The 26,754-nt window shown below is 44.1% G+C and overlaps 3 protein-coding genes across 5 annotated transcripts in view; 2 read left to right on the top strand and 1 right to left on the bottom strand.

The window, feature by feature from the left end:
* SA2 (Stromalin 2) overlaps positions 1–8,191 on the top strand; it is a 92,680-nt gene extending 84,489 nt beyond the window's left edge. For both annotated transcript variants that reach the window (XR_004303762.2, XR_004303761.2), the window contains one exon: positions 8,059–8,191. The gene's annotated coding sequence lies outside the window, so the exon portion shown is untranslated. The remainder of the gene's footprint in view (positions 1–8,058) is intronic.
* Positions 8,192–15,025: 6,834 nt separating this feature from the next.
* On the top strand, positions 15,026–21,372 carry LOC6622803 (SEC14-like protein 2). Its single transcript, XM_002046446.4, has 6 exons — positions 15,026–15,616; positions 19,277–19,346; positions 19,408–19,451; positions 19,509–19,626; positions 19,686–20,483; positions 20,545–21,372. Exons 1-6 carry the CDS (start codon positions 15,563–15,565, stop codon positions 20,682–20,684), a joined length of 1,224 nt encoding a protein of 407 aa, XP_002046482.1. The 5' UTR covers positions 15,026–15,562; the 3' UTR covers positions 20,685–21,372.
* MED14 (mediator complex subunit 14) lies at positions 21,242–26,749 on the bottom strand. 2 transcript variants are annotated; one of them, XM_002046445.4, is made up of 8 exons: positions 26,383–26,749; positions 25,757–26,322; positions 25,202–25,693; positions 24,743–25,110; positions 24,450–24,684; positions 23,774–24,394; positions 23,409–23,713; positions 21,242–23,343 (listed from the first exon to the last, which is right to left on the bottom strand). In XM_002046445.4, the coding sequence occupies exons 1-8, from the start codon at positions 26,544–26,546 to the stop codon at positions 21,481–21,483; spliced, it is 4,614 nt and encodes a 1,537-aa protein (XP_002046481.1). In that variant the 5' UTR covers positions 26,547–26,749; the 3' UTR covers positions 21,242–21,480. The 2 variants fall into 2 exon arrangements, with proteins under 2 accessions (XP_002046481.1, XP_015031100.1); XM_015175614.3 differs by having other exon boundaries at positions 21,469–23,343; positions 23,774–24,391.
* Positions 26,750–26,754: the final 5 nt, after the last annotated feature.

Below are 26,754 nucleotides of genomic sequence, written 5' to 3'. Positions count from 1 at the left end.
CGTATCTCCCCGCGGAGTTTTGTCGTTTTAGAACGTCATGTCTCCCCGCGGAGTTATGTCGTTTTAGAACGTCATATCTCCCGCGGAGTTATGTCGTTTTAGAGCGTCATATCTCCCCGCGGAGTTATGTCGTTTTAGAGCGTCATATCTCCCCGCGGAGTTATGTCGTTTTAGAACGTCATATCTCCGCGCGGAGTTATGTCGTTTTAGAACGTCATATCTCCGCGCGGAGTTATGTCGTTTTAGAACGTCATATCTCCGCGCGGAGTTATGTCGTTTTAGAACGTCATATCTCCGCGCGGAGTTATGTCGTTTTAGAACGTCATATCTCCGCGCGGAGTTATGTCGTTTTAGAACGTCATATCTCCGCGCGGAGTTATGTCGTTTTAGAACGTCATATCTCCGCGCGGAGTTATGTCGTTTTAAAACGTCATATCTCCGCGCGGCCGTTATGTATGCAATGCAATTTTTTCGGCAGCAAAAAATATTTTTTGTCGACCTTCTGGGCATTTCTGTTCGCCTGGTATTTTTGCAGATTTTATGAAAAATCTCGGCAGCCACCGGCTGCCAACGGGCGCCCCTGACGAATATGCACGGGATTTCTAAAAACCGTTGATTTTTGAATTTTTAAATAAAAAAACAGGAATTTGTCCTTTTTAATTTAAATAATTGATTTATTTCTGTTTAAATTCATAAAATTGTTATTTTTACACAAATTTTCTTACTTATTTCTCTTAAAATTATACAAATCGAGCAATAATAAAAATTATTTCTTATTTAAACTTAAAATAACTATATCTGGCTTAATTTAAATCCGATCCTGAAAAAATCTGTTTTGTCACTCGTGGAGGTCCTTAGAGGTCCTTGTAGTCCTTAAATTGGCGGTCTGAAATGATAAGAACACATTTAAATTAAACATATAAATTATTATATAATTCGGAAAATTGGCCATAACTCGGGAATGTCCTTGCAGATTTTTAAAGAACATGGTGCGTTAGGATCCTATAGACCCACTGCATCGATCCGCATCATAAAAATATGGGCGCATCTAAGAATCATATGACTCGAAATTGGAATTGTAAAATTGCAGTTCCGGAGCGCACGGAAATGGCCCGAAAATATAAATCCTTAAATATCTTTAAAACTACAAGGACGATCTTAATGAAAAAGGGTACGCAAGGATATAGTCGAGTTATGGCTTATTTTCTTGAACGAAAATTGTCCTTAAAACTTTTTTGTCTGAAGGACTTTCGTCCTTTGGGTTGTAAATTCTTCAATGGGAGGGTAAGGACTATTTATTGGCCAAAGGACATCCCGATAGCCCTTCAAATGGCGAAGTTAGCCCGGAATTTTTCGATTTTGGCCAATTTTGCGACTAACCCCTTAGGAAAAATTTCGATGAAATTTTTTGTCGAATTCTGGAAATCCTTGAATGCCAATCGATAGTACTGCTCCCCACGAGTTCAAAACGATATATCCTTTCAATATCCTTAAGGATTTGGCCGAGCTATGGCTATTTAAAAAATGTCCTTTTTTGAAAATAGGCTATATCTTGGAAACGGAAAGGACGCTTTTGTTGTCCTTTGGACAGTTTATAGTCTTTGCTCAGACGATTTGTTTAACACAGGACTTGTCAGGATCCGCAAGGATATGGCCAAGTTATAGCTTTGGGAATTTGCGGAATATGTATACTCATATCTAAGCTTTCTAAAGGACTTTCGTCTTTTTTATTATATATTCTGAATTGGGAGAATGAGGACTAACGGTAGGCAAATGGACATCATGATCGGCAAGGATATGGCCGATCTACAGCCCTTTATCGCTACAGACATAAATCTCTTTTCTCCAGCTCCTTGAAGGATTTTAGTCCTTTTTATTACATATTCTAACTTAGCAGGACTAGGACTACAAGATCCTTGAGGTGGTCAATTTAATGTCCTTTAAAAAGACAATACCGATATCTCGCACGCCATAAGGACGATTATTATGATCCTTACAGGATCAAAGTATCATCGAAAACGTTTTGATTTTCGAATTGACCACGATTTTGATAAAAAAAAACGTGTTATAACCCCTTGCTTTTAGTCGATTTGTGTCAAAATTACATAGACGATTCTGGGTGTTCCGAGGGAGCATAGGTCTAATTAAAGCATGCACAAGCCCTTTGTGAAATCCTTTACAATTAGATGTGCCAAGTGAATAATGGCACTGAAGGGGATTAAAGAGGTGCTCCTGACCGAGGACAACAGCAGGATAAAAGCAGCGCTCGTGCCAAAGCGTTGCAAAAGCAAACTTAAAATCGTGTAGGAGGAGGCAGATGAAACTGAAACCAAGAGCCGAGGACAAAGCGGGGTAGACTGAGAGAGAGGGAGAGAGAGAGAGACAGAGAGAGAGAGAGAGAGACAGAGATGGAGACAAAAGGAGAGACAAAGCACGGACCGGAAGAAATACGCAGTGCATTAAAGCAAAGCGACGCGTCGAGCAGCTGCTGGAATCTGATAGGAAGCACAAGTAGCGCTAAGGAGCTCATCATCTCCAGCCATATCCGGCACAGCACGGAAAGTGTCGACTGGCGACGGAGCGGGCGGAGGTAGCGCTTAGAAGCGGGCAATAAGCGATATACGAAGCGATAACGAGTTGAAGTTGATGTCTCGAGACGAGCTGCCAGTTGAGTCGGATTGGGTCGCGGGGGGGGTCGAGGCATGCGCATCTTTGGATTGAGCTGATTCCAGGTTCGAGTAGTGCTCCTTGGCAGCAGTTGCAGGATATAAACGTTGCCAGCCAAATTATGAGCCCAAGTGCTGTTCATGCTGTTGTCGCATTGTCTTAAGCTGTTTTGTTACTTCTGCTAATGTTGCACGTTGCACGCTGCACGTTGCATGCTGCAGGAGTGGCACGTACGTACTCAAGCTGTTTGCCAGCACTTTGTCAGCGGGCGTGTAAAACAAACTGATTGAGTGCAGCTTTCGCCTTAAGCAGCTTAGATGATGTGTTGACCACCCAAACACTGCTCTCCATAAAAATAGAAAGGAAAAGTTACCCCTGGTACTTAGTTTTAGACGCAGCTTAATTCAGCTCTAGGTACAAATAAGGTTTGGTTTTTTTTTTGTATATGTGATACAAATCTGATTTGTTTTGCTTATTGTCAGTTTGCCTTGATTTAATAATATCTTATGCTTTTTTCAAGCATAAGCTAAGATTCTTTAAACCCTTTACATCAGACTTAAATCAAGAGCAAACAACAAACTAAACTTTTTATATAGAATACTTGCTTGTATTATTACATCTGGTTTGTTTTTAAGTTATTTTTAGAAAACAAGTGCTAATTCAAGCTCAAGCTGACATTTGTATGGGAATTAAGGCAATTATTTGGATATTTTAAAGATCAAACATGATTTGTTAGTCCTCAATTCTTGAATTCGTGATCAAAACGATACTCAAATAAAGTAAACTCAAACTAAATGTCCTCGCTTATTGAAATATTTCTCTCAGTGTGGCATGAACCTTTTACTTTTCATTACATTTGGACAATTGGACTCGGCCACGAATCAAATGCACGTGCAAATTTTTATAGTTTTGAATGTGGTTTGCACCCCCCTCCACTCACGTCTGCGGCAGGACTATGCATGCATATTCTGGTATAGCTGTGGCATCTGCTGCAGCGCAGCACGCGCATCCTTTGTGCAAACACACAAACAAAGGGACTTGCGTGTATGTGTGTCTCTGTGTGTGTGTGTACACACATGTTGCCCCGGCAGGAAGCGCACTGATTGAGGAGCAATCGCTCGTCGGCCGGGACAGATGTTTTTTCTACATTAAACAGCCGCTGGCTGCCCTGCCTTGCCGTGCCCTGCCCTGCACTGCTGTCTGCCCCCGACTCCGGGGCGCGTGCGCAGCAGCCCGAAAAAGATGCCAAATCGGAAGTGCCGCTCGGGGCCACACAATGGCAGCGATCGTTGCGACCTTTTCTCGAGCTGACGAGGTTAAATGCCTACGAAATGCCTTCGGTTCGCGTGGGCCCAAAAGATTTATTGTTCAGTCTTGGAATACGATCGCTGTTTTATATCAATTATATTTGGCTCTGGAGCATTTCCTTGACAAGTGCCAGGTCCTAAGTTCGCGGCTCTGGAATGTGGCGCAAGTACGCGCAGCATTTATTTATTAGTTTAACCTCAATTTTATGACCCCCAAGATAACTAAATAGTCCAAAGCAGCGCGTATTATTTGAAAATATAAATAAGGGAAACTCTGTTAAATTGCATAAATATTGGCACGTTATCTACTAGAAGATAGTTAAAGAGTTTCTGCGCATTTAAAATGCCAACACATTGTTGAACATTTTCTTTTGCTTCCTTTTCATTTCATAGTTTTAATTTTAGCCTGGTGCAACAAATTGCAATTTCTGCCAGCTAACCACTGGACTGTTAACAACCAGATAAGTCCACACACTCGCCACGTAATTAGATTTTAGTGGCAAGCTCTGCAGTTTCTGCAGCAGCTGCTGCTGCAAAGCCGCAGAACTTGGACAGGTAAACAGTTTTCTTTTTGGTTTCTAATTAGAGGTAAGTGAAAATATGAGCCTGGACGCTATCAGCCACATAACACGAGCTGACCTCATAAATTGCCAAGGAAGCCAAGGATAAATGCGGCAGGGGCAGCTAACAGCGAGGCCAGACAGCCAACGAGTTTCAATTAAATTTCAACTTACAAATCAATAAACCAACATTTTCAACGCAATTCATACAAGGCGCGCGCACACACACACACACACACGCGCACACACAGGGACAGCTGCTCTAAAGGAAACAGCGCACGGTGCCTGCGCCTAGGCCAGGGGCAGGCGTGCAATTGAGGCCGTGTGCAACTCGACACCGGAACAAGTGGCAGACGCAGCAGTTGGGGAGCGGGGGCAAACACCAGGGCCAACACACACGTGCAGCATTATTATGCCCATTGAACCCATTGAAAATGGGCAAACAGGGCATATTGCATATGTGCAAACGTATGTAACAGGCATAAGAAAATATATTTGTGATAAGGGAAAATATATTCTTGATTTAAGAAAACTTATTCTTGATATAATAAAATATATTCCTGATATAAGAAATATATTTCTGATCAGCATCAACTGACGAAAGCTTAAGCTTTAATATGTTGAATGTAGATAATCTTATTCAACGATCAGATCAAATATAATCTAATTTTTGCCATGTTACATTCTTACTGAAATTTTCAAGCAGAATAAGCAGGGTATCTGCAAATCGGGCACGCCCTACTAGATCACTTTTACTTGTTTCTGTGGTGCACTTTGTAGAGGCCAAATGAAGCGGCGCTGTGCTTGGATAAATGTGTTTAAAAAAACATTTGGCGGCATTAACGGGTCAGAAGCACACGCGCAGGAGCCGCAGGACAAAAAAAAAAAACAAGTAAGAGGTTCTAGTCGGGAGCTCCCGACTAGGCGATACCCTGAACCCTCTTCATCAAATGCATATATATTCTATTTTAAAAGCAACATATCATGTTTCGTGACTTACCAAAATTGCCCAAAAAACAGGATATCCATATTGATTTTTATCGATTGCTTGGAAACGGAGTAAGTTATCGATTATCGGAAACAAACTCGATCTGCGCAGGCACTAGGAGCACCTACATCTAAAATTTTAAGTCTCTAGCTCTTATTGGTTCTGAGATCCGTGCGTTCATACATACGGACGGACGGACGGACAGACAGACGGACATGGCTAGATCGACTCGTCTATTAATGCTGATCAAGAATATATATACTTTATGGGGTCGGAGATGCTTCCTTCTGCCTGTTACATCCATTTGGATTTTGGACAAATACAATATACCCTTATACCCATTTTTAATGGGTTCAGGGTATAAAAACAGGAGCTGAGCCAGGACAATAAACACTGGACCTCGACATCCTGCCCAATGGAGGGGGGACAAGGCGGAATCGGTGCGCGGCATTAATTGGTTCACTGATTTCATACGACCAACTGGCGGCAACACAACTGTGGCATTAAGGACACGCTGTTCCTGTTTAACCTGTCCACCAAGAAGGCAGCATAAACGAGGGCGATTGTGTGTAGTGAGTGTGTGTGTGTGTGTGTGTGAAGGACATGCACTGAAGCGCGCTTGCAATTGAGTCGATAGTCACAAATGTAGCTAAAGAAGTGAGTCGATGTTGGTCCTGTCTGATAGGATACAACAAGGACGCACTGTAACGTGGCCGCCGCCATTCGCAGCTGCCGGGTGAGACAAACTAACTGCCGGAAAATGATATTACAAGCCCATAACTCGTGCCTGCAGCAGAGGCAGAGGCAAAAACAGAGGCAGCAGCAAAGGCAGAGGCAGAGCCAGGACGTTGGCACACGCTGCTGCTGCTGCCTGTTTCTGCTGTGGCAGATGAAAGCGGGCAAATCTCATTAAAAACTGAATCGAAATGGTAATTTGAGTTGTTCACAAACAGATAGGTTGCAAACAGATCCCTGATGCATGCCGATTGCGATTGAGTTGATAGCAAAAGAGTCCTGCCTGCGTGTATGTCTGCCCAAGGACTTTGTTTGCCAAGTTGCCTACAAATAGCAGCCGCCGGCTAGAAAGCAAAGACGCTGCCACAACAAGCCTGAAAGCAGGGGCACAGGAACAGGACGCAAGGTGTGATTTTGTAGTTGTTGTTCTTGTTGTTCTTGCTTGTGCCACTCGGTCTCGGGGTCTCTCAAATGCGGGCAGGTGGTTTTGGCTCAGCGTGCAGGGAGAGGCCAAACGGGAGCAGGGGCTGAAGGCAACGATGCGCCTGATTCTGATTTTAATCGGCAATCAACTGCAGCCTCGACGCGCGAGTTCATTATAATCGGGCATTAGATAGATTATGATAAATAGATTTTGAAAAATTGAATTTAAATGAGCCCGAAAATGCATTATTAATCGAACAAAATATGCGTGCACTGTGTTATTATATTGACACTATTGACACTGATGCATTGATTGATTGATGTGTTGTGCGCCGCATCAGTTTAATTAAATGCTGGCATTTGTTCGCTTGCAAAGTGCAGGAGAATGCAATTTAAAACGAACAAAATGCCATAAATTACAGCAGCTCAAATGTGTATCTATATTCAAAGAGTGAAAGCAAATTTAATTATTAACCAGCTTAGGCAGCAAATATATATCTTTAAAATTAAAACCATTTATCTGCTTTAATTGTGTCTATCAAAATTGTGTGCAAGTGTGGAAAGCTTGCAGCGTAGGTCAATAAATAGTAAGCTTTTTACAAAACTGTTATCAGCTGCCTTTTGTTTTCATTAATCAGTGCTGGCAAGTTTGCAATGCATATTTTGCTTGTGCAATGCAATTTAAGCTGCAATTCATTTTACGCTAGTGTTGCCAAGTTTGCAGTGTATTTTATTGTAGTACTGCCATCTTTGCAAAGACTTTTATGCTAGTGCTGCCAAATTGCAACAAATTTATGTTGGAGTCCAGTTGCATTTTAAGCAGGTTTGCAATGCATTTAATGAAAGTGCTGCCAAATTTGCAATGCATTTTATGTAAGTGCTGCCAAGTGGCATTTCAATTTAGCGCTGCACAGCTTGCAATGCGTTTAAGCCAAGTGCTGCCAAGTTTGCAATGAATTTTAAGCTGCAATTTAAGCTGATGCTGCCAAGTTTGCAATGACTTTAATGCTAATGATATATCACTGCGCAGCAAACGTAGTTTTTTTTTTATTTTAATTCTTAATTGCAACTATTTGCATAAAGTTTATTAAATATGCGTTTGGTATTTGACAAATGTTAATTAATTTTGATTTGCATGTTCTCGCCACAAGGGTCAATTCAATTTGCGACTGTCAACAGAAAGGAGTTGATAGCTTATCGCAGCAAATGTAAATGCATTTTTGCAACATTTTGTGGCAAGCGCTTTATTTGCAGTAGCAGCAATAATATGCAATATGTTTACCATGATTGAATTGTTCTTTTTTTTTTTGTTAGCCGATAAGTTAAATTGCATGATTTTGGTATTATAATTAAATTAAATTTTAATTATTATTTACAGGCAAAAACAATCGACCCAATCTGTAGCATCTACTACACGAAAGCTCGACTCAATCACAACCCAGACTGGAACTCGCAAATTATATATAAGATTCGGATCTTAAGAAATAAAATCATTTCAAATTATTAACTCAGCAATTGACGTGTTATTCTTTATGAAGTTGAGTTACGATGTTTGCTAGAAAATAGATAGAATTCACGGGAGAATACAGGCTCAGCTCCAGCTCACAATTACCATTACACACTTGACATTCAATCTACCCTAAATCAACATCTGGCATAGGTATAAGGACATGCTTGAATTAATTGCTTTACATTAAGTTGAGTTTCTGTCTGTGCTAGAAATGCCAATCAATATTTGCATTGCGCATTGAATCCATGTAAATTAGTTGAAGAAGTTTGGCGCACTTCAAGCTGAAGAAAAGCGCCTTGCCACAGACTTGTCTAATCCCATTTCGTAGTTGTTTCTAATTGCTTTCCATCAGTCTGCTAATTTCACCTGGCAGTAATTAGCATCAGGTGAACTACTTTGCTGTTGTTGTTGTTGTTTTTGTTCTTTTTAAGCTCCGACTGCTCAGTAAAATTGATTTTGACACCAAAAACTTTGAGAACTGGGCGAAAAGTTGTGCAACTTTCAAAAGAGCTGCAAAACTTTCCTTGCGAAATGGACGCCATTACAAGGCAATGGAAATGCACATAAAACATTATATATACAAAAATAAAATAAAAACAGCATTAAACATGAAGAGCTTGCAAATGTAACTGCCAAAAGACTTAAGGTTGAGAGGGGTATGAGAAGGGGGCGGATAGACACACCCCAAAACAAGAGAACACGAAATGGCAAACTTTTGTAAAGATTACATGCGCATTTATAGTCCAAGTGGAAGCCCGAAGACCGTGAGGAATTATGCGAGCGTGGATGGCAAAAGGTCGCCCGTCAAAGGTAAGCCCCAGACCCACCCCCAACACACACACACACACCCACCTGCACACACACCTGCACCCCCAACTGAGTAAGTGTGCCAAGTGGTCGCGACCTGTGCAACATGGCGAATGCACTTTGAAATTGATGTTCATGTTGATGGGCTTGGCAGCCGACAGCAGGTGAGGTGGACAGCACCTGCTGGTGGCGGGGCAACAGCTGAAGACACCAGCCAGTCGCAGTCAGCCCGCCAAATTGATGGCCAAGTCGAGCGATGGGCATCACTCTGGCAATGGGCAGCAATACGCGGCGTATGCGCAACGTGTGCAGTTTATTGAAGAAAAAGGCGAAGAAGGAAATTGCTTAATTTATGGGGCAACAGGCCAACGAGCAACTGACTCCTGACTGTGCTCGAGTCGCCTCCATGGCAGCATGCACCATATGACAAGGCAATCAATTGCTGCACGCAAAATGCGCCACAGAATGTCAATAAACAATTCTTGGAAAATTAACTGCGACGCAGCAGCACAAGAAGAAAGAGAGAAAAAAATTGGAGTAAGAAAATCGTTGCTGAAGGTCACTTAAAACGCAATTCAGTTAAACGCAAGGGGCAAGCATTTAAGGCGGGGCGGGACAATGGGGGCGGGCCTGACATTACCGTAATTGAACTATACGCATTAATTCATTTGGGTATATGTACGTGCGTGTGCGTGTTATGCGAGTCGAAGCAATTTGCCATTTTGAATGGATTGAATTGGATTGCGTCTAATGCGGCTTATCCCATGCACAGTGGGTAATATTTACGAGCCGGCGACATCCTGCGGCGACCAAGCAGAGCGCAGACCAACAGAGTTGCCCCAAATTGTTCACAATTGGTTCAACTGAACTAATGAACCGAACAACTGAACAACTTGTAATTCAGATTTTTTCGACCTCCATCATATGCCAGCGGTTCATGAATCCCATAATTAATATGTTGTTCACTTGAGCCATGTCTATGAGTGCATGAGTTCATGAAAGCTTTAGTCGTTCAGCAGTTCACGAGTGCCATAATATATTATAGCAGTTCACAAGTCCCTAAAGCTGTCCGTAGTGCACGAGTCTCATCATCCTAAATCAGTTCACGAATACCATAATTTGTTAGTAGTTCAAAAGTCCCTAAGTCGTTTAGTAGTTCACATAACAGTACATTGTTCAGAATTTCACGAGTCCCATTTAGCAGTACCCGACTTAATTTTTCACTAGTTCATGAGTTTCCTAATGCGTTCATTAGTTCAAAATTTCCATTATCTGCTAGTAGTTTAAGAGTCCCACAATCTATATGTAGTTCATGTCTCTCTCAATCTTTCAGTAGTCATGCTAGTCCCATTGCTTGTCAATAGTTCATCATCGCATCATCTCTAAGCAGCTCACGAGTCCCATATTTCAGTAGTTCGTGGTTCCCTTAATCTGTCAGCAATTCACAAGTTTCTTTGTTTTTTTTTTCAGTAATTCGCGAGTCTCATCATCCTTTAGCAGTTCATGAACCCCATCATTTGTTAATAGTTCAAAAATCCCTTGGTCGTTAAGTTAATGTCATGCTTCCAGTTTGGTTCATATGAATGACAGAGCTCGAAAGATTAGTTCGCTCAGTCACAAATTGAACTACTTAGCTGGTTCAGTCAACCTGGCACTAGTAAGCACAACTCTAGCGAGCAGGCGTAATCCCTGCCCAGCCGAGCACACAAAGCCAAAATCAAACAGATGTACAAGGAGCTGCCACATCCTTGGGTCGCGCTTAATGGCGCTGTAATCAAAAGTCATTATGTCGAGCATTGGCATCAAGGACAAACCCGCAACGTTCGCTCTCTGGTTAGGGTGCTGCTCGGTCGTGCTGCCCGCCTCTGGCCGGGCATCAGTTTGCCAGCCATTTGCTTACAAAAGGGCAAAATTACGCGTATTATGACCAGGCAAACAGCATTGCGACGGGGGTAACATGCCAGACCGGATCGGAAGACCAGCCCAACCCAGCCCAGCCCAATACAGCGCCGCCTAGTTCAGCCCTCGTTTTCTTATTAATTTGTTTGTCAAAGCAAAAAGCAAGCAGGAAGCAGGAATACGCCTCATCATGACCAACAGGGAGAGAATGAGCAACAGTTTCCGCCTATGTCTGGGCTGGCTTTGGCCCCAGCTCCGTGTCCAGGCCAGGATAAACGACGAACGCCGGCGACTAAAACGCGGATTAGGCGCAACTGCACGCACATCATGAGATTGCAACTTGAAGGGGCATTCAGCAAAGTAATGGGAACTGTGCTGAGTTCCAGGGGAAATGGGAATGGCAATGGAAATGCTCCAAGTGAATATCCCTGACTGGCATGCAAGGACACGTGCTGCTCCTGTGTCGCGCCACAAAAGCGTGTCTACATATTTGGCTTTGAAGAAACGTTGAATTTCTTTGGAAACGTGCAGGCAAAGGAATTTCTGAAGTGGTTGCAATGTAGCAGGCACAGCTCTGACAAGGGTGACTCATTTCTCAACTGTTCGCTCGAAAAAGAGTCCAAAGTGTCCAAAAGGAAAATGTTCGCAGATATATTTACTGCAAATTGCAAATTCAATTTTATTTGAATTGTTTGTGCAACAGATTCTAACTTAACTTTTATCAGCAGAACAGCTAAAGTTAATTTCTACTTTTGATAGTTTGAACAACTTTGTTTCTTGACGACTTTGAAACAAAGACGAATAGCTAAAATTAATTCAATATTTTGTTCAAATCAAATGGTTTGAATATTGAGCTATAGCATTAAAACAGCATTGCTTGGCCAGGTAAATAATATATTCGTAAAATAAATAGCCCTTCTGCTAAATGTCTGCAAGGGCATTTAATTTTGGTCAATCCAAAGAAAATTGTGGATCACCTGAAGAATTTCAAATTTAAACAGGAAAACGAAAATGTTTCGCCAAAATCATTTTTCCAATATGTCGAAAACCAAGACTTGAATTCCAAGAAAATAACAGAGAGCAGCGAAAATGAAAAGTTATTTCGCGAGAAGTGCGACTCACTGAGTTATTCACCTTTAACAACAAATTGCCCATCATTTAACATTATTGATTAATAATCAAAGCATTCGGAAGCATGGGAACAACCCAGCTGTACGCACGACCCCCTGATGTCAGAGGGAAGTACATAGAGTACGTACACCTGATGGCCAATAGTAGGATCCTCGTCATAGTCACAACAATAGCATCTTATTAAGTCTACAATTCGATTCTGTTGCTGTTTAATTCAGTTCGTGTTCGTGTTTGTTTATGTTGGCGCCAATTGGAAATTGACTCGTGCAATCGCCCAAAAATAGAAACAGTTTCTCATAGGTTTTCCGTATAAGTTTTTCTGGATGCAAATAAACGAAAGCTGATGAAGAAGAATGGTACAGGAGTATGGCTGGAAGGGGGCGCGCACCTGGCCGGGCTATGTATGATGCTTTGGCCGTGACGTCACGTGGGGCAGTCCGTGCAGTACGTCATGAGGCACAAATGCGTCGTGGCAGGCGGGAGGCGCCGCTTTATTTACACAAACTTTTTGCGCGTTTATGACTTGAATATGAACACGACTGCATCATCGAGCGGCCCATGACGTAGATCCTTAGCCAGATCTTACCTGGCCAGGAGGGTGGCGCGAACGTGTGCCTGCGGGTGGTCGACAAATTTGAATGTTGTTTTTTTTTTTTCTAGCAATTTCAAGTGCAAAACGCTAAAAGTAGCTGCGAGGGGGCAGCAATCGCTGGCAACTGGCATCGCTGGTTGATTGACTTGGCAGCAGCAACGTCAGCGTGCGGGTTGCTGGAGGCGTGGCCAAATGGTGGGCAAATGGGCAACTTTATTGTACTTTGTCTGGCAGCTTATTTATTTGCAAGTATTTATCGTGAATTGCGCCTTGTTTTCGCTGCGCACCCACGCGCTAAAAACTACCCAAAACAAAAAGGAGAAAATAAAACTGAGCATAGATAAATTCTCATCGACCTCAACTAATCTAAATCAACGTATGCGATGGCTATTTGATGCTTGGCAATCAATGGGCCAGGTAAAGAGGCTCAATGTACAGAAAGTGCTTGAAAGTTATCAAGAAATTGGAATTCTTAATTCGGCATTATGGCAAATAGGTCGGATAGCATGCTCCAGAGATTTCTATGTGCTGCAGGTGTTGATATGCGCGTTCGCACCTCTGCACCTCTCCGGCCCCAGCCTCCGCCTGTCGTTGGGTTTTCGAATGTTTTTGTTATAGATTTCATTGATGCCTGGCGAATAACAACATTGTGTTGAAATATGTATGTACATTATTATTGCTATGTAAATCTCTAATAGAATTTTCGATTATGTTTAATCTGGTAATCCGCAGAAGCTGGCCTATGCCATGGTCTCCGCTGTCCAACGTCTCTGGCAGCAGGAATTTAAATTTGCAATCTCGCTAATGGCCGGTTAAGGATTTCAACAATTTCATAAAATTTTACGCCTATCATGTGTTGGCGTCTCTGTCCGAGGAGAGCATTGTTTGTTTTTATAAACCTATTATTCAATATGTACTTTTGAATTATTAAGTTTTGGCATTTCTGTGACGCAAAGTAGTAAATTCTCTGCCCCAAGTGCGAATAAACGATTCCATATGCAGCACTGGCACAAGGTAAGTTGGGATAGGAGGCAGCCAGAGGGCAATCGCTATGAGGGTGGCCCCGTCAGCTGACTGGGTGTAGGTGATGGGTCTGTTGTTCGGGAAATCAAATCATTTCCCATGGCGAAAACACAAATCAATGCCAGCAATTGGCAAATAAATATTCGCACCTCTATTTATGATTATTAAAATACTATGAATTGCGCTATTTTCAGCAGACGATCGTTTCAGTAGCCACAGGATATATTGAGGCCACAAACAAAATAATCAGTCATGCAGAATAACAAGTAGTTAGGTTCAACTAAAAATAAGCACACTTTGTGTACACTTTAAGATTTATTCGGTCTGTGCTCTGGATTGCATAGCACGAGATAATAAATAACAAAAAATCGAGCAAATAAAGTTTTTTTCTTTTCATTGAAGATTAAATACCCATGCCGAAATATGGCAATGCACAATATGATAATATATTCGAAGTCACATTTCAATATAATGTTATTTTATTAAACTGTTGACCGTTTGATTTAAACAATTTCTATTTCGCGCCAATCAGCCTAAGCTAGCGACATCTGTTGTTCATAACGCGAACCACTTCACTGTATATTCTAATTGACATCGCCATCTATTGTTCGTTTTTAATAACAAAAAGTGTTGCATACTTAGCGCCAGATGTTTATTTAACGCTTTCTGGTGTTCATTTTCGAAATCCTTATGCTGCTAGAACCTTTAGAAGGAGACACAATTTTATCTACGAAATGACGAAATTGTCAGATACTCTGCATTTTTTTTGAAGTTGCTCAAACAGCTGATTGAGATAACATAAACTGCAGTAATCGGTCATGGCGAACTGCTGACTGGTTCAAATGGACTTTTATTGCTTATCTTATCGGTTAAGCAAATGTTTGTTGGTATACAGCAAACGCACTCGACGCGCAAAAAACAAATACCAATAACCGAAAAAATAAAGTAGCGCACTTAACGCGCATAGGCAGAAATATTTCCATAAGCAATGCCAATAAACTGCAATCTTTGCTGATAAAAAGCCCCAAGTACCTTATAGTAAATAAATGCAAAGCAAGGGGGCGAACTGCCCCCATCTGAACTTAGTTGTTCTCCTAAAGAATGGGTACAGTAATGTGGCATGTTTCGAGATAATATAGTTATACCCTACTTTAGAGAAAGCCTCATATATAATTGAAATTGATATTCAAAACAGACAATTTGCACTGCATTAGCGCACCCGCATGAGAGAGCATGAGAGCGAGAGAGAGCAACAATTGAGTGCAAAAGAACGCCGACGTCGCTCTTTTGGCTCGACACGCGCCGATTCGCCGCTAAGAGAGCGGCAATGGGAGCATTTTAAGTAGCAAAGCTGCGTCAAATTTCGGCTCAGTTTGTCGTCGCTCGCCAAACACAACGCATTGGGGGAGTTTTAAGTTCCGTTCGCTTCAGTTCCGGCGACTGTTTATCAGTGTAACAAACATATATTCATTACACAAACACAAAAGACAAACGTTGACAGTCAAATTGGCGCCATCTTGTGTTTAGTGCGTGCAACTGTTGCCTTTTGTAATTATTGTTATTAACCGGCTCAGATGAGGGTCAGCCTGTGTTGAGGCTAAAGTTAAATAACAAAATACAAAATAATTGCGTTCAAAATATGCAACTGGCCAGATCGACAACGACAACAACAACAAGAGCTACGCAAGCGTAGAAAGTTTTTATTGTTATTATTTTTAAGCCAGCAAAACGCCAAAGTCAAAGCCAAAAAAGCGAAAAAACCGAAGCATCATCACATTTTTTGCGTGTGAACCCAACAACACAATAACCGAAAAAAAAAGAAGAAATTGGCGTTTTTGTGTGCTCGTGTGTGTGTGTGTATGCATAAAAAACCGAATTGGCAACATTTTAACAAATTTGATTAAATAAATTAAATACATAATGTCTGGTCCACTGCCCGAAATCAGCGCTGAACAACGCAAAACATTGGAACAGGTGAGAGTGGCGGGCGTTAATTAAACGAGAGCGCGAATGAGGCGCCTCCTAGCGGCTATTGCTTGAGATTCACTCTATTTCACTCTCGCTCTCTCTTGAAATATCTATTACACGCTTGCACATTGGTGCAAAAGTTACGCTGTGCGTGGGCGTACACTTTGATGATATACATAATAAATGCATATTTTTTAAACAGCTTCTGATTAAAAGTCGGAATTATTATTAAAAACAAAACAGGTTTCACCGTTTTAAACTACATTACGAAATAGCTAAACACAAACGGACTAACGTAAACATACATTATGTCTTCCTCGGGTTTCTTTGGCCTTGCGATAAAATAAAAACAAACCGAGCATATGATTAATTGCGCATTTTGAAATGCGCTCAAAAGAGTTCGAGTTATCGCCAGCTAATCGATGGAGCGTGCTGCCAGCATGGCAATAATAATAAACAGTGTCCAATTTTTGGCATGCAACTGCGACACTGTGCAGCGTCTGGGCGCAAAGACAAACAACAACTTGTTCTGGCCAATGCACTCGATGCGGCAGCTGTTGCGCTTTGTTGACGTTGTTGTTCTCGGCTCGGAAAACGCTGTCTGGGCCAGCAAATCTGCATAGAGCCAGCCCACGCCACGCCCACTTAGCCGTGCCAACGACCCACAAAATTTATCCAAATAAACAACAAAAAAAAAAAAAAGTAACGGAAAACGAACCGGTTAAAGTCCAAGTCGTAACCCACTAAGCCACTTGTTGCCTTGACTGAATTCTTAGCAGATGTTTTCTGAGATTGACTGTGGTAAACCCTTCCCCCCTCCACCGAAAAGCTGTAACCCCTCCCTTCAGCCATATCGCGCATTAAGTGCTACAATTATAAATGTCACTTCATGGCAGGGCAAACGCAATTACGACTGACATTAACTAATCACAAAAGTGATTTGTCACAGCGAACCTTTGACCAAGTGCGAAGTAAGATTAACCGAACAATTCGAAAACATGCACATATATCTGATACATACATATGTATATATGTTCTGTTAGCTGCTTACAAAGTGCTAATGAGTTCTGTTTTGCGTACACCCTGAACCAATTGCAAATGTGTAAGAACGGGTATATTGGATATGTGCGAATGTATGTAACAGCAGCAACAGACGAGACGACCGTCTTTCTGAGAATTGGAAATATAAGTTCTGGATACTATAATACTTTATTGCTTATTGAATTTTTCCGATTGTTCTACTTCTCCACATTCGATAAATATCGATTTCCATGCATATTTATTTACTTTTCCCGATGACTCTACCATTTCTCCAGCTCCCAAACTTTTAAACGCACCTGAGAGATACTAGAGCTGGAAGATACGAAAGTCGCTAGTTGGGCCATTCAATTCCATACTAATATATTCAGAGGCAATAAGGGTCTGGTTACAGGGTATCACCTAGTCTGACGCTTTCTACTCTTGTCTTTGCTTTCAACAACTGGTTTCTTGGCACGGAAAGACCCAATGAGTAAGATAGTCAAGCGAATACTTTCAATATTTGATTAAAACCAAGGAGCTAACGAATGGGCAAAAGGCCAGCAGTCAAGGGCTCTGCTTTGGCCAAATTTGCATATATAGACAAGACTATTCGAGAATTGACAGTTAGAAAGACTGTAGGATATTCCATAACAGCTGGAAAATAATTGGCAAGTGATGCCACTTTCATGGACTCTAAATAAAGTTGTGCATAGTAATAAATAAAATTCGATTGCTATGAAATGCTTGTAGTTCAAGGCTGAAATGCAAATATATCATTTGTCTGTCAAAAGCTAAAGTTTAAATATAAATTATGTGTTTGTAATAATATTTAGCTTTATTAAGCACATCTTTCCCCAACTAATGAATGCATGGAATGAAAATACTTTGTTCATTTAATTGGAATGTGGTTGAATGAGTAATTTTTACTTTCCCCATGGGAAATTATTGTATAAGTAAAAATATTCCATTCAATTCCTTACCAATTAAGTCTTAAATTTTTGGTGCTTAATAGCAGTTAGCATTCAATAGCAAATTGTTTTCTTAGCCTTCCTTTTTTACAACTACCTTTATTTTGTTTGGCTGTCGACTGTTTAGAAACTTGGTCAAGCCGCTTAGAAAAACAAAAGAACGCGTCAAACTTGGCAGTAGGCAGCTGCAAGGCGACTGACTTATGAGGAAGTTAACCAAAAATGCTCAGCGCTAATGAAAACCCCGCCAAGTACCTCAGCCAACCCCTCCCTCCCTCTGTCGACTTATGAAAAGCCAAATGACCACGTCTCAACAAAAAGAAGCAGCTTGGCCTGCAGTTCAAGCCCGAAAATGAAAAAAAAAAATAGAAATACAAAAAAAACAACTCAAAACTGGCAGCTGGCCTCGTTATTGAATTTCAAGTGTGGCCTGAACTAAACTTAGCCAAGCTAAGCAGCTTTAAGCCAAGCGATTGTCGAGTATTTGCCTAGCTCTGTGGTTAATACACCCCGCACTTTTCGCGGCTCGTTTGGCGCTCAATTAAACAGTCAAAACACGAAACGTCATGTAAGTTATATGGACATAAAGTATTGTGCAATTGCATTTATCGAATAATTCATAAATTAAACACTAAGCAAAAGAATCTACACGATTTAGCGGTTCGTTTTCAGTTAACAATTTCACAATTTCAATAAAATGCAGTTAAATTCTCTGCTCTGATGTTAATTCGATTGAACTTGAATCAAAAATAATCAATTTGCTGAGTCACAGTTTTAAAGCATGAATTCAAAGCCTTGACTAGAAGCTGTTTGGCAAGTGAGATGAAAGCAGTTGGGCGACTTGAAGTTGCCCTGTAAAAAGTTACTATGTGTAGAAAGAAAAGTTAATTTCAAAAGGGTGACCATACTTGGGAAACAGACTGAACTAAGTATCCTGACGAACAATTACGAAACACTTTCAACTATTTAAAAATATTTCCATAAATATTTTAAGCCATTCAGAAATAATTTGAATTTTAAAATTACCTTACCTTGGCCAACTTTTAGATCGATTTTCTTTATAATTTTATGCAAGAGTAATCCTGTTAGGGGCTTCTAAATATATGTGCCATATAGAATTTTTCCAGACGAAATTTCCTGAGATTCCTATAAGTAGAGTGAGATCATTATTAGACTGATAGTTCTTATTATAGATCGCACCAAATCATATCATACATAGAATATTTTATTATGGTCAAAATTTCACTTAAGCTGCATCAGCATACCCCACGCCCTATAACACGTAGGGTATTTAAACTGGTATCCGCGATTTAAATATTGATATATACCCCACGCGTGGGAAATACAGCTTATTTAAATTGGCATGCATCGATTGGGTACACCTCGCGCCGCTTAATTATAGGGTATTAGCAAATTGGCATTGATGCAAGTCTAAATTCACAGTTATTAAGGCTAACGACTTTTCAGGCCACAAGCAAAATAAAGTTAAGACTGCGATTGTCGATCAATTGACTTTGAGATACGCATTATTTACGGTTTAGCTAACGGCCAAGATTAGGGCTTATAGACCGATTAGAAAGTGTGAACATAAATTAGCTCAATTCAAGGTTGTTGGGGACTTGCCTCGGATTTTAGAAATACTTTTCTAAGTGTATCAATTGATTAATCACAATTGCAGTTCCGCAAGGTAATGAGCCCCGAGCTGAACGAGACGCATGATGATTACTTTCTGCTACGCTGGCTGCGAGGTGGGTGAAGTTGTGGAACCAAGGAATCCCCAGTTAACTCTCTCCCTTTCTCTTTCTACAGCACGCAAATGGAACCTGGATGCGGCAGAGAAAATGCTTAAAGCCGTAAGTATCGCTGTAATATTTAACAGATCCAAACTCTTTATGTTTATCTTTGCGCAGTGCCTCAAGACGCGCGCCATGTGGAATGTGGACAATATTGAGAAGTGGGATGCGCCGCAAGCCTTACGCGAATATCTGCCCTATGGCATCATGGGCTACGACAAGGAAGGTTCGCCAGGTATGTGACAAAAACTCTCCTTAATATAAAACTGGAAATCACTCTAGCATCGCCCACAGTGATCGTTTGTCCGTTCTATAACTTTGACATGTGGGGCATGATGCACTGCGTGACGCGCTTCGAGTTCCAAAAGTATCTGGTGCTGCTGCTGGAGCGCTTCATGAAGATCGCCTACGAGCAGAGCCTGCAGCACGGCTGGAAGGCACGCCAGCTGGTCGTCTTCTTTGACTGTGAGGCGATGAACCTGAAGCAGTTCGCTTGGCGACCAGCGGCCGAATGCGTCATCTCGTCGGTGAAGCAGTATGAGGCCAACTTTCCGGAGCTGCTTAAGTGCTGCTACATTATCAATGCACCGAAACTGTTCTCGGTGGCCTTTAACATAGTCAAGAAGTTTCTGGACGAGAACACGACCAGCAAGATTCATATTTATAAATCCGGATCGGACAAGTGGCAGCAGCAGCTCTTCTCGCACGTTGATCCCCAGAAGTTTCCTAAATGCTGGGGTGGTCAGCTCGTTGACAAGCTCGGTGATCCGAAGTGCAAATCCCTGATGATCTGGGGCGGCAAATTGCCCGAGGAGCTGTACATCGATCAGAGCAGCCAGCAGAGCGATAAGAATTTTACCGAGGCCCAGGTGCCAAAGGGCGACAAGCTGAAGCTGAACTTCAAGGTGAATGGCCAGGTGGAGCAGCAGCTGCTCTCGTGGAATTTCCGCACCCACGACTACGACATCAAGTTCGGCATTTACAGCGTGGATGAGCTGACGGGCGAGAAGCGCAGCGAAGTGCCCCTCGGCACCGTCTACTCCAACGAAATGGACGAGGCGGGCTTCATCTCCACGCGACCCAATACCACATGTAAGTCTAGTCCCCCAGCTGCCGGATTACTCCAACTTCTTGCTCTCATCTTATCTAACAGACACTGTTGTCTTTGACAACTCGGCGAGCTACTTGCGCAGCAAGCGGCTCCGCTACTGGGTCGATCTCATCTCCGACGAGGAGGAAGGCATCACCGAGCTGACCACCCAACTGGACAACACTCAGATCGTGGCACAGTAGTGAGCCGCAACATGTGGAGCGCAGGTGCAGCAGCAATCAAGCCAAAAACGAAAGCAGTTTGAAGAGTTATTAAATTCGGCATGGCCGAATCTTTTATACCCTTGCGCACAAATAGGATAGGAGCTCAGCATACGATTTCGATTTAAATCTTATACTAGCTAATATTTATAGGCTTTGCGTGTTTTTTTAAATCAGGCTATTCGTTTTACGCCTATTTTCCTCGCGCTGCCGTGAATTCGTTTCAAGCATATTGATTTTCCGTTGTACCATTTTCACATTTTCCACCTATCCACGTGGATTTTTGTTACCTTTTATGTTTTTTTTGTTTTTTGCTAAATCACAGCAAGGGTATATTAACTACAACCATATTTACTAACCTCGGAGTCACAGAAACGCTCGACACCTCCAGACAGCTGGCACATGTGATAAACGATGTAGCTACAAAGAAAGAAAGAAGGAAAACCTATATAAGACAGCTCTTACGAGTAGAGTAGTTAGCTTTACAGTTAGTTAGTGATTTATTACATATGTACTTAGTGGATTATTTTTTACAATAATTGTGTATTGTATATTGTTTATTCTGGATATATACCTTGATCTTGATTTTGACTCTCGTCGCATGTTATCGCAAGTGAATGTTGAAACTTGTCTCGTATTAATCAATAAATAATCGGATGATGATTGGGAATTTGTGTATATCAGTGAATGTGTGTGTGTGTGTTCAGTGGGTTGGTCGCAATTGCGCCAGGATGCCGCCTCATGGCTGCTGCGAGGAGGCGCGGCGCTTGCGCCTTCATCACTGCGGACCGCCAGGATTCGGGCCAAGCTGCGGCCCATGTCCGACCTGCGGCTGCAGCTGCTGCATGGGCATCATCGTATTTGGGCTAGAGCCCACAACACCAACGCCCACACCCACGCCCACGCCAACGCCTACAGGCGGCCCGATGGGCTGATTGGGCGGCGGCGGCGGCAGATCCGTGGTAATTTGCAGATTGGTTAGCAGCTCTGTGACGGCCGGAAAGAGGGAGCACTGATTCTGCTGCACACCGAAGTCGGCAAAGCGACGCAACAGCGCGCTGGCAGCGGACATTGTGGGCGATTGCACCTGCTCCCGCCGCTCGGCCACCTGGGTGAGATTTGTGGCAATGTCGTGGACAATGGGTAGCACCAGGGACGGACTGTCCTTCCAGTCCTTGCCGTTGTACGGTATACGTGTGATGTGCAAGAAGAACAGAATCTTCATGCGGCCTAGCACCACGCAGGCACTACCAATGGGCACAATTGGCATCGCCGAGGGCGACATGCGCATGCACATCTGCACGGTCCACTTGAGCTGATCGCCGCCAAGCTCGGGCTTCATCTCCAATCGCATAATCTGCACGAAATCCTTAAGCACATGACCGGGCAGGTTCAACAATCGGCAGATGCTGTGCAGCGCATTAGGACGATACGGCGGGGCAGCGACCCGCGTATCGAAGTACTGCTCGATGACCAGCAGATCATCGGGGCTCAGCTGGAAGGTGGGCTTGTCGGGCATGGGTGGCAGTTGAGTAACCTTCAGATGCAGCGACTGCATGTGCAGCTGGTTGAGCATCACTTGGCACTGCAGACCATCCACTTTGAAGAGCACCACGCCCGGTTCCGTGGAGTTGAGCGCCGTCAATGTCTCTTCGCTCTGGATGTTGCGATGCAGCTGACGGCGCATGTAAACGCAGCCTAAAAACCGTTCAAGTGGACTCATGTCGGCTACATTGATGTCCTTGTTAGGGTGCGGACTGGGACGGCACAGCGTCTCGAGTGCCTCATGCGTTAGCAGCGTGGGCACAGCGCCAGCCCAGGGCCGGTTGAGTGTGCCGCGGGTGACGTTTCGATCGGCAGCGCCCACACCTGGGCCACCGCCACCTGTGCTCTTATGCTCTGGACTCTGTCCAGGCCGGGGTGAAGGACGCGGCATGCTGGGCGATCCCGGCCAATTGTTGTTTGCCGGCGACATGGCTGTAAAAGGCGAATCCTGATGACTTTGCATGTACAGCGTATTGGGTCCCGGACTGTGCACCATGTGCGGACTGGGCTGAGGATTCAGCGGCGATGAGGGCATCAGTCCGCCAGGTGACGGATGCGGCATATGCGGTGCTGGTGGCGATGTCAGGTTAAAATTGGCATGACTCTGAGCTCCACCGCCGCCGCCGCCGCCCGCGCTGGGATGCGGACTGGCCGGTGTGTGCGGATTTGAGCTGGAGGGCGGTGTATGGGGTGCGGGAAAGCGCAGACCACTATCCCGTGGAGACTGTGGACCACGCATGCCGGCACCCAAGAACGGCGAAGATCCACCCGCGCTCACACCAGTCACACTGCTCGGACCGCCAAAATTATCCTCCAGGCCCATGGGCGACAGCGGATTGTCATCGTCATGCGGCGCACGACCTCTGTAAACGGCAGACTCATCCACATACTTGGACAAGAAGGCCTTGAGGCCCTGAATGGGCGTAAACTCCTCGATGACGTTGCGTTCGAAACGGCTGCTGGCGCCATCGCGTATTGAGACAAGTCGGTTGGCGCGGAAACGCAGCTCCAAGCAATACACCGCCTGGTAGGTCAAACGCATCAGGCAGGGCGACTGTGGCAGCATGCAGAACGACAGCACGGGCACCTGTGGGCGCTGTAAATTAAATTGGTGTTATATATATATTCAAGTATATAACATATATATGCTTCAATGCTCACCGGTATGCCCAGCAGGGGCAGCACAGGCAGCTTGGCTATGGAGCTCATGGGATTATAGGTCTCGTGTAGTATGTGAGCTATGGTCGTGAGACTATGTTGTTGATTCAGATGCTGAGCCAACTGGTCACGCATCATGGAGTGCGCGTTGACAGCTGATATGCCGCCCACGAAGGTCAGGCGAAAGCCGTGCGACTGCACAGACCAGTAAATATTACAGGTGACCTCCTTCTTGGGTCCATAGCCCAGCAGCAAGTTGGCGTACGTATAGGATTTGACCACCAGCATATCGCCCAGGCTCAGTCGCTCTGTATAAATAATTATATAAATTAATAAAGTAGTTAAGCTCAGGAATAGTCGGCACTTACTGTTGCGCAGCTGCTCGGCAAAATCGTAAACCAGTGTGTATAGGTAGACAATCTTGGACCAGTCGTTAAGCAAATCCTCGACCGTTTTGGAAAAATCATGATTGGCCTGCTCGTAGGTTAGGTTGATTGTGCGACGACTGCCCAGTTCCTTTTGATGGGTACTCTGCAGCGGTGTGCTGTAGAACACAAATTCCACCACCCAGATGCGCACCTGACTATTCTTGTTGGTCTGCGAGCGCACCGAAATAGACAGAACGCGGCGCATTAGATCGTCCCAGACATGAGGTTCGATCTTGGGCAACGCTGACGACGTGCTTGGTGCGGGCGTTGGCTTCTGCTCGCCAGTTGCTGTCGTTGCCTGGTTGTTGGTGCCTGGCTGGGGCAGAGCCAGTATCTTTAACACCAGCGAGGTGGCATTCGCCTCCACTTGCAGTCCGCTATGCGGTATGCGGTACTTGGCGAGCGTCTGTGCCAGATTGAGGAATGGTATCTTCTCATCACACATGGCCACGACATGCGCCAGCTCCGGTATGAAATATGCCGGAAAAATGGTCTTCTGCTGCTTGGCAGGCGGTGCCAGAATGTCGCCATTTGATTTACGCTTATGCGGTGATACCTCTGCTGGAAGCGTATGACAATTATCAACTGTACGCTAGTAGGATAAAATGAAACTCACCATCGACCTCTGTGCCGGGTCCATGGGTGGCCACAAATGTGTCAAACTCGATGAGACGCATCAGTTTAGTGTACAATTTGGGAATCTCTGATGGCGGTTGAGCTACAATGGAGACCAGTTGCTTAGCCGAGTCATCCACAACATCGTTTTCGTCCTTTTGAAAGACGACAAAACCCAGATGAAACGTATACTCCATCTCATTGGGCATGGCAGGCTTCTCCTTCAATTGAACCACCTGAAAGTAGGAAAAGAGCTTCGATTGAGCTGCTTGCATCGATTTTATATTTACTTACCAGAATAATGTTAGGGTGACGATGCAGCTTCACATAGATCTTGTGACGGCCCGGCTGCAGAAGCTCCTGCTCGGGCAGCGTGAGAAAGGGCAACGTCTCTGTGGCCGTAGCGGGCAGATGTTGTAGCGTTTTCTCGCAGCGCCGATGAGTGATCCAATATCGCAACTCCGACAGCAGTGCTGGAAGCTTGCTGCGATCCGTATTCAAACAGTCCTGCATCTCTTCCGTAATGGGGCAATCCAAGTGCTTAGGCACATGGCAACGGAACATGCCTGTGTGCGTGTCTATTGTTATGTGAATTTGCTCCGCGCGCAAGCAGGGCGACAGTACGGGCACCGTCAAAATAGCTGGTGTGCCTTGCAGATTAACTAAAAAATTAAGGGAAAAATATCAGTAATTGCATTAAAGGCTACCCAAATAAAAATAGGCCAAAACAACTGAATACACATTTACACTCACAGTCAACGTCCTTGAGAAAGGCCTGAAACTCGAGCTTGAGATCACTTAAGCGGGACACGGAACGTATGTAAACGGTGTGCACGATCAGGCGCTCCATGGAGAGATGCTCCGAGCGCACGGCACGATCAGCCACCTCGGCGGACTCCTTGGCGCCCAGTGAGGGTACATGAACCACAACTAGCGGTCGACCGATTTCGCTGGGATCCGATTGAACCGTCAGGCGGTAGCCCAGCTCCGACTTAAGATCGCGCCAATAGGAAACCGTGAGCTTAACGCCAGGCACATACTCCTCCACAGTAATATTGTTGTCGTCGAGACGCTCGTAATTCAGGCGGAGCGTTTGCGTATATAGCACCTCCAGCTGCAGCGACTGGCAGAAATAGTGCAGGCAATTGTACACCTCGCTCAAGGCGTTGGGATTCTCAACGAGACGCGCCTGTATCAGTTGGTGTATATAGTTGACCTGCAGCGGATGCACCAACGACTTTCCGTCTATTGGCAACAGAGAAAACATTGGTTTAGTTAAGGGAATAAAGTAGGTTGGGAGTCTCTTACCGCCCGTTTCCTTGTCCTCAACCAGCACATCGATGTCCAGCAAGCGCCAGGGCACATTCGGACTGTCGCCCATGACGGTGAGGGCTACGCTGAACTCGTGCTTCACTTCGAACGTGACGCGTCCGTTGCGTATGCGAAATTCTCGCATTTGCGGCAGCAATTTCCCAGTGACAAGACGATGCTGTATGACTTGGTTCAGGCGCAACAGCGTTTGCCTTTTCTCTGCCGGCGTAATGGCATCCGGCGGAACAATGCGCTCCCGAATACAAGTGGGAAGCCGGTTGTAGGTGCCCGTGGTCAGCACCTCGACGGCAGCGGGTATGTGAAAGTTGGGCAAACGTGCTCGGACTAAAGTCTCGCGCGACATGCGAGCCAGCATATCGGCCGTTTCCACAAATAGCATATTCTGCTTGTCCAGAAAACTCATGATCTGCGAGCTCTTGTCCACCTTGGACACCGAGTTGCCCCACTTGACCAAAGCGTTGAGCCGTGTGAATAGATGCCGCGTGCGGGCCGCATATGCGTAAATTTCCACCTTGCGTTCCATATCCGTCTTGCGTGGCAATCTGTTGGATAAATAATGGGAACTTCAGTGTCGCAGCACCAACTGGATCTGGTCTACTCACAGTTCGGCCAGGACCATTAGCTCGTGGTAGGTGCGCTGGATAATAAAATCGATCAGCACTGACATGGACATGGTATTGATGCGCGGTCCTCCCTCCTGTCCGGCTGGCAGATAGCCCGCATTCGCACCGGGCATTTGTTCCAGTGGCAGCGGAGTGGGCGCCATGTTTTTTGCAACCACTTAATATTTGTCTTTAGATGTTGCAAGGGCTATGAAATAACTATGCAAACTGTTTGCTTCGAGTTTTTCAAGTTCCTTTTAACACCGCAAATAAGAATTCATAGTTTTTCGCAATTTTATGCACGTAAATTTCACAATTTGCTAACGCTTAAGAATGTGACATTGTTGTGACAACTTCGCGATAACTAGAAAT

This window comes from Drosophila virilis, chromosome 3 (genome assembly GCF_030788295.1).
Source record: "Drosophila virilis strain 15010-1051.87 chromosome 3, Dvir_AGI_RSII-ME, whole genome shotgun sequence".
NCBI lineage: Eukaryota > Metazoa > Arthropoda > Insecta > Diptera > Drosophilidae > Drosophila > Drosophila virilis.
This window is presented reverse-complemented; position numbering and strand designations above follow the sequence as displayed.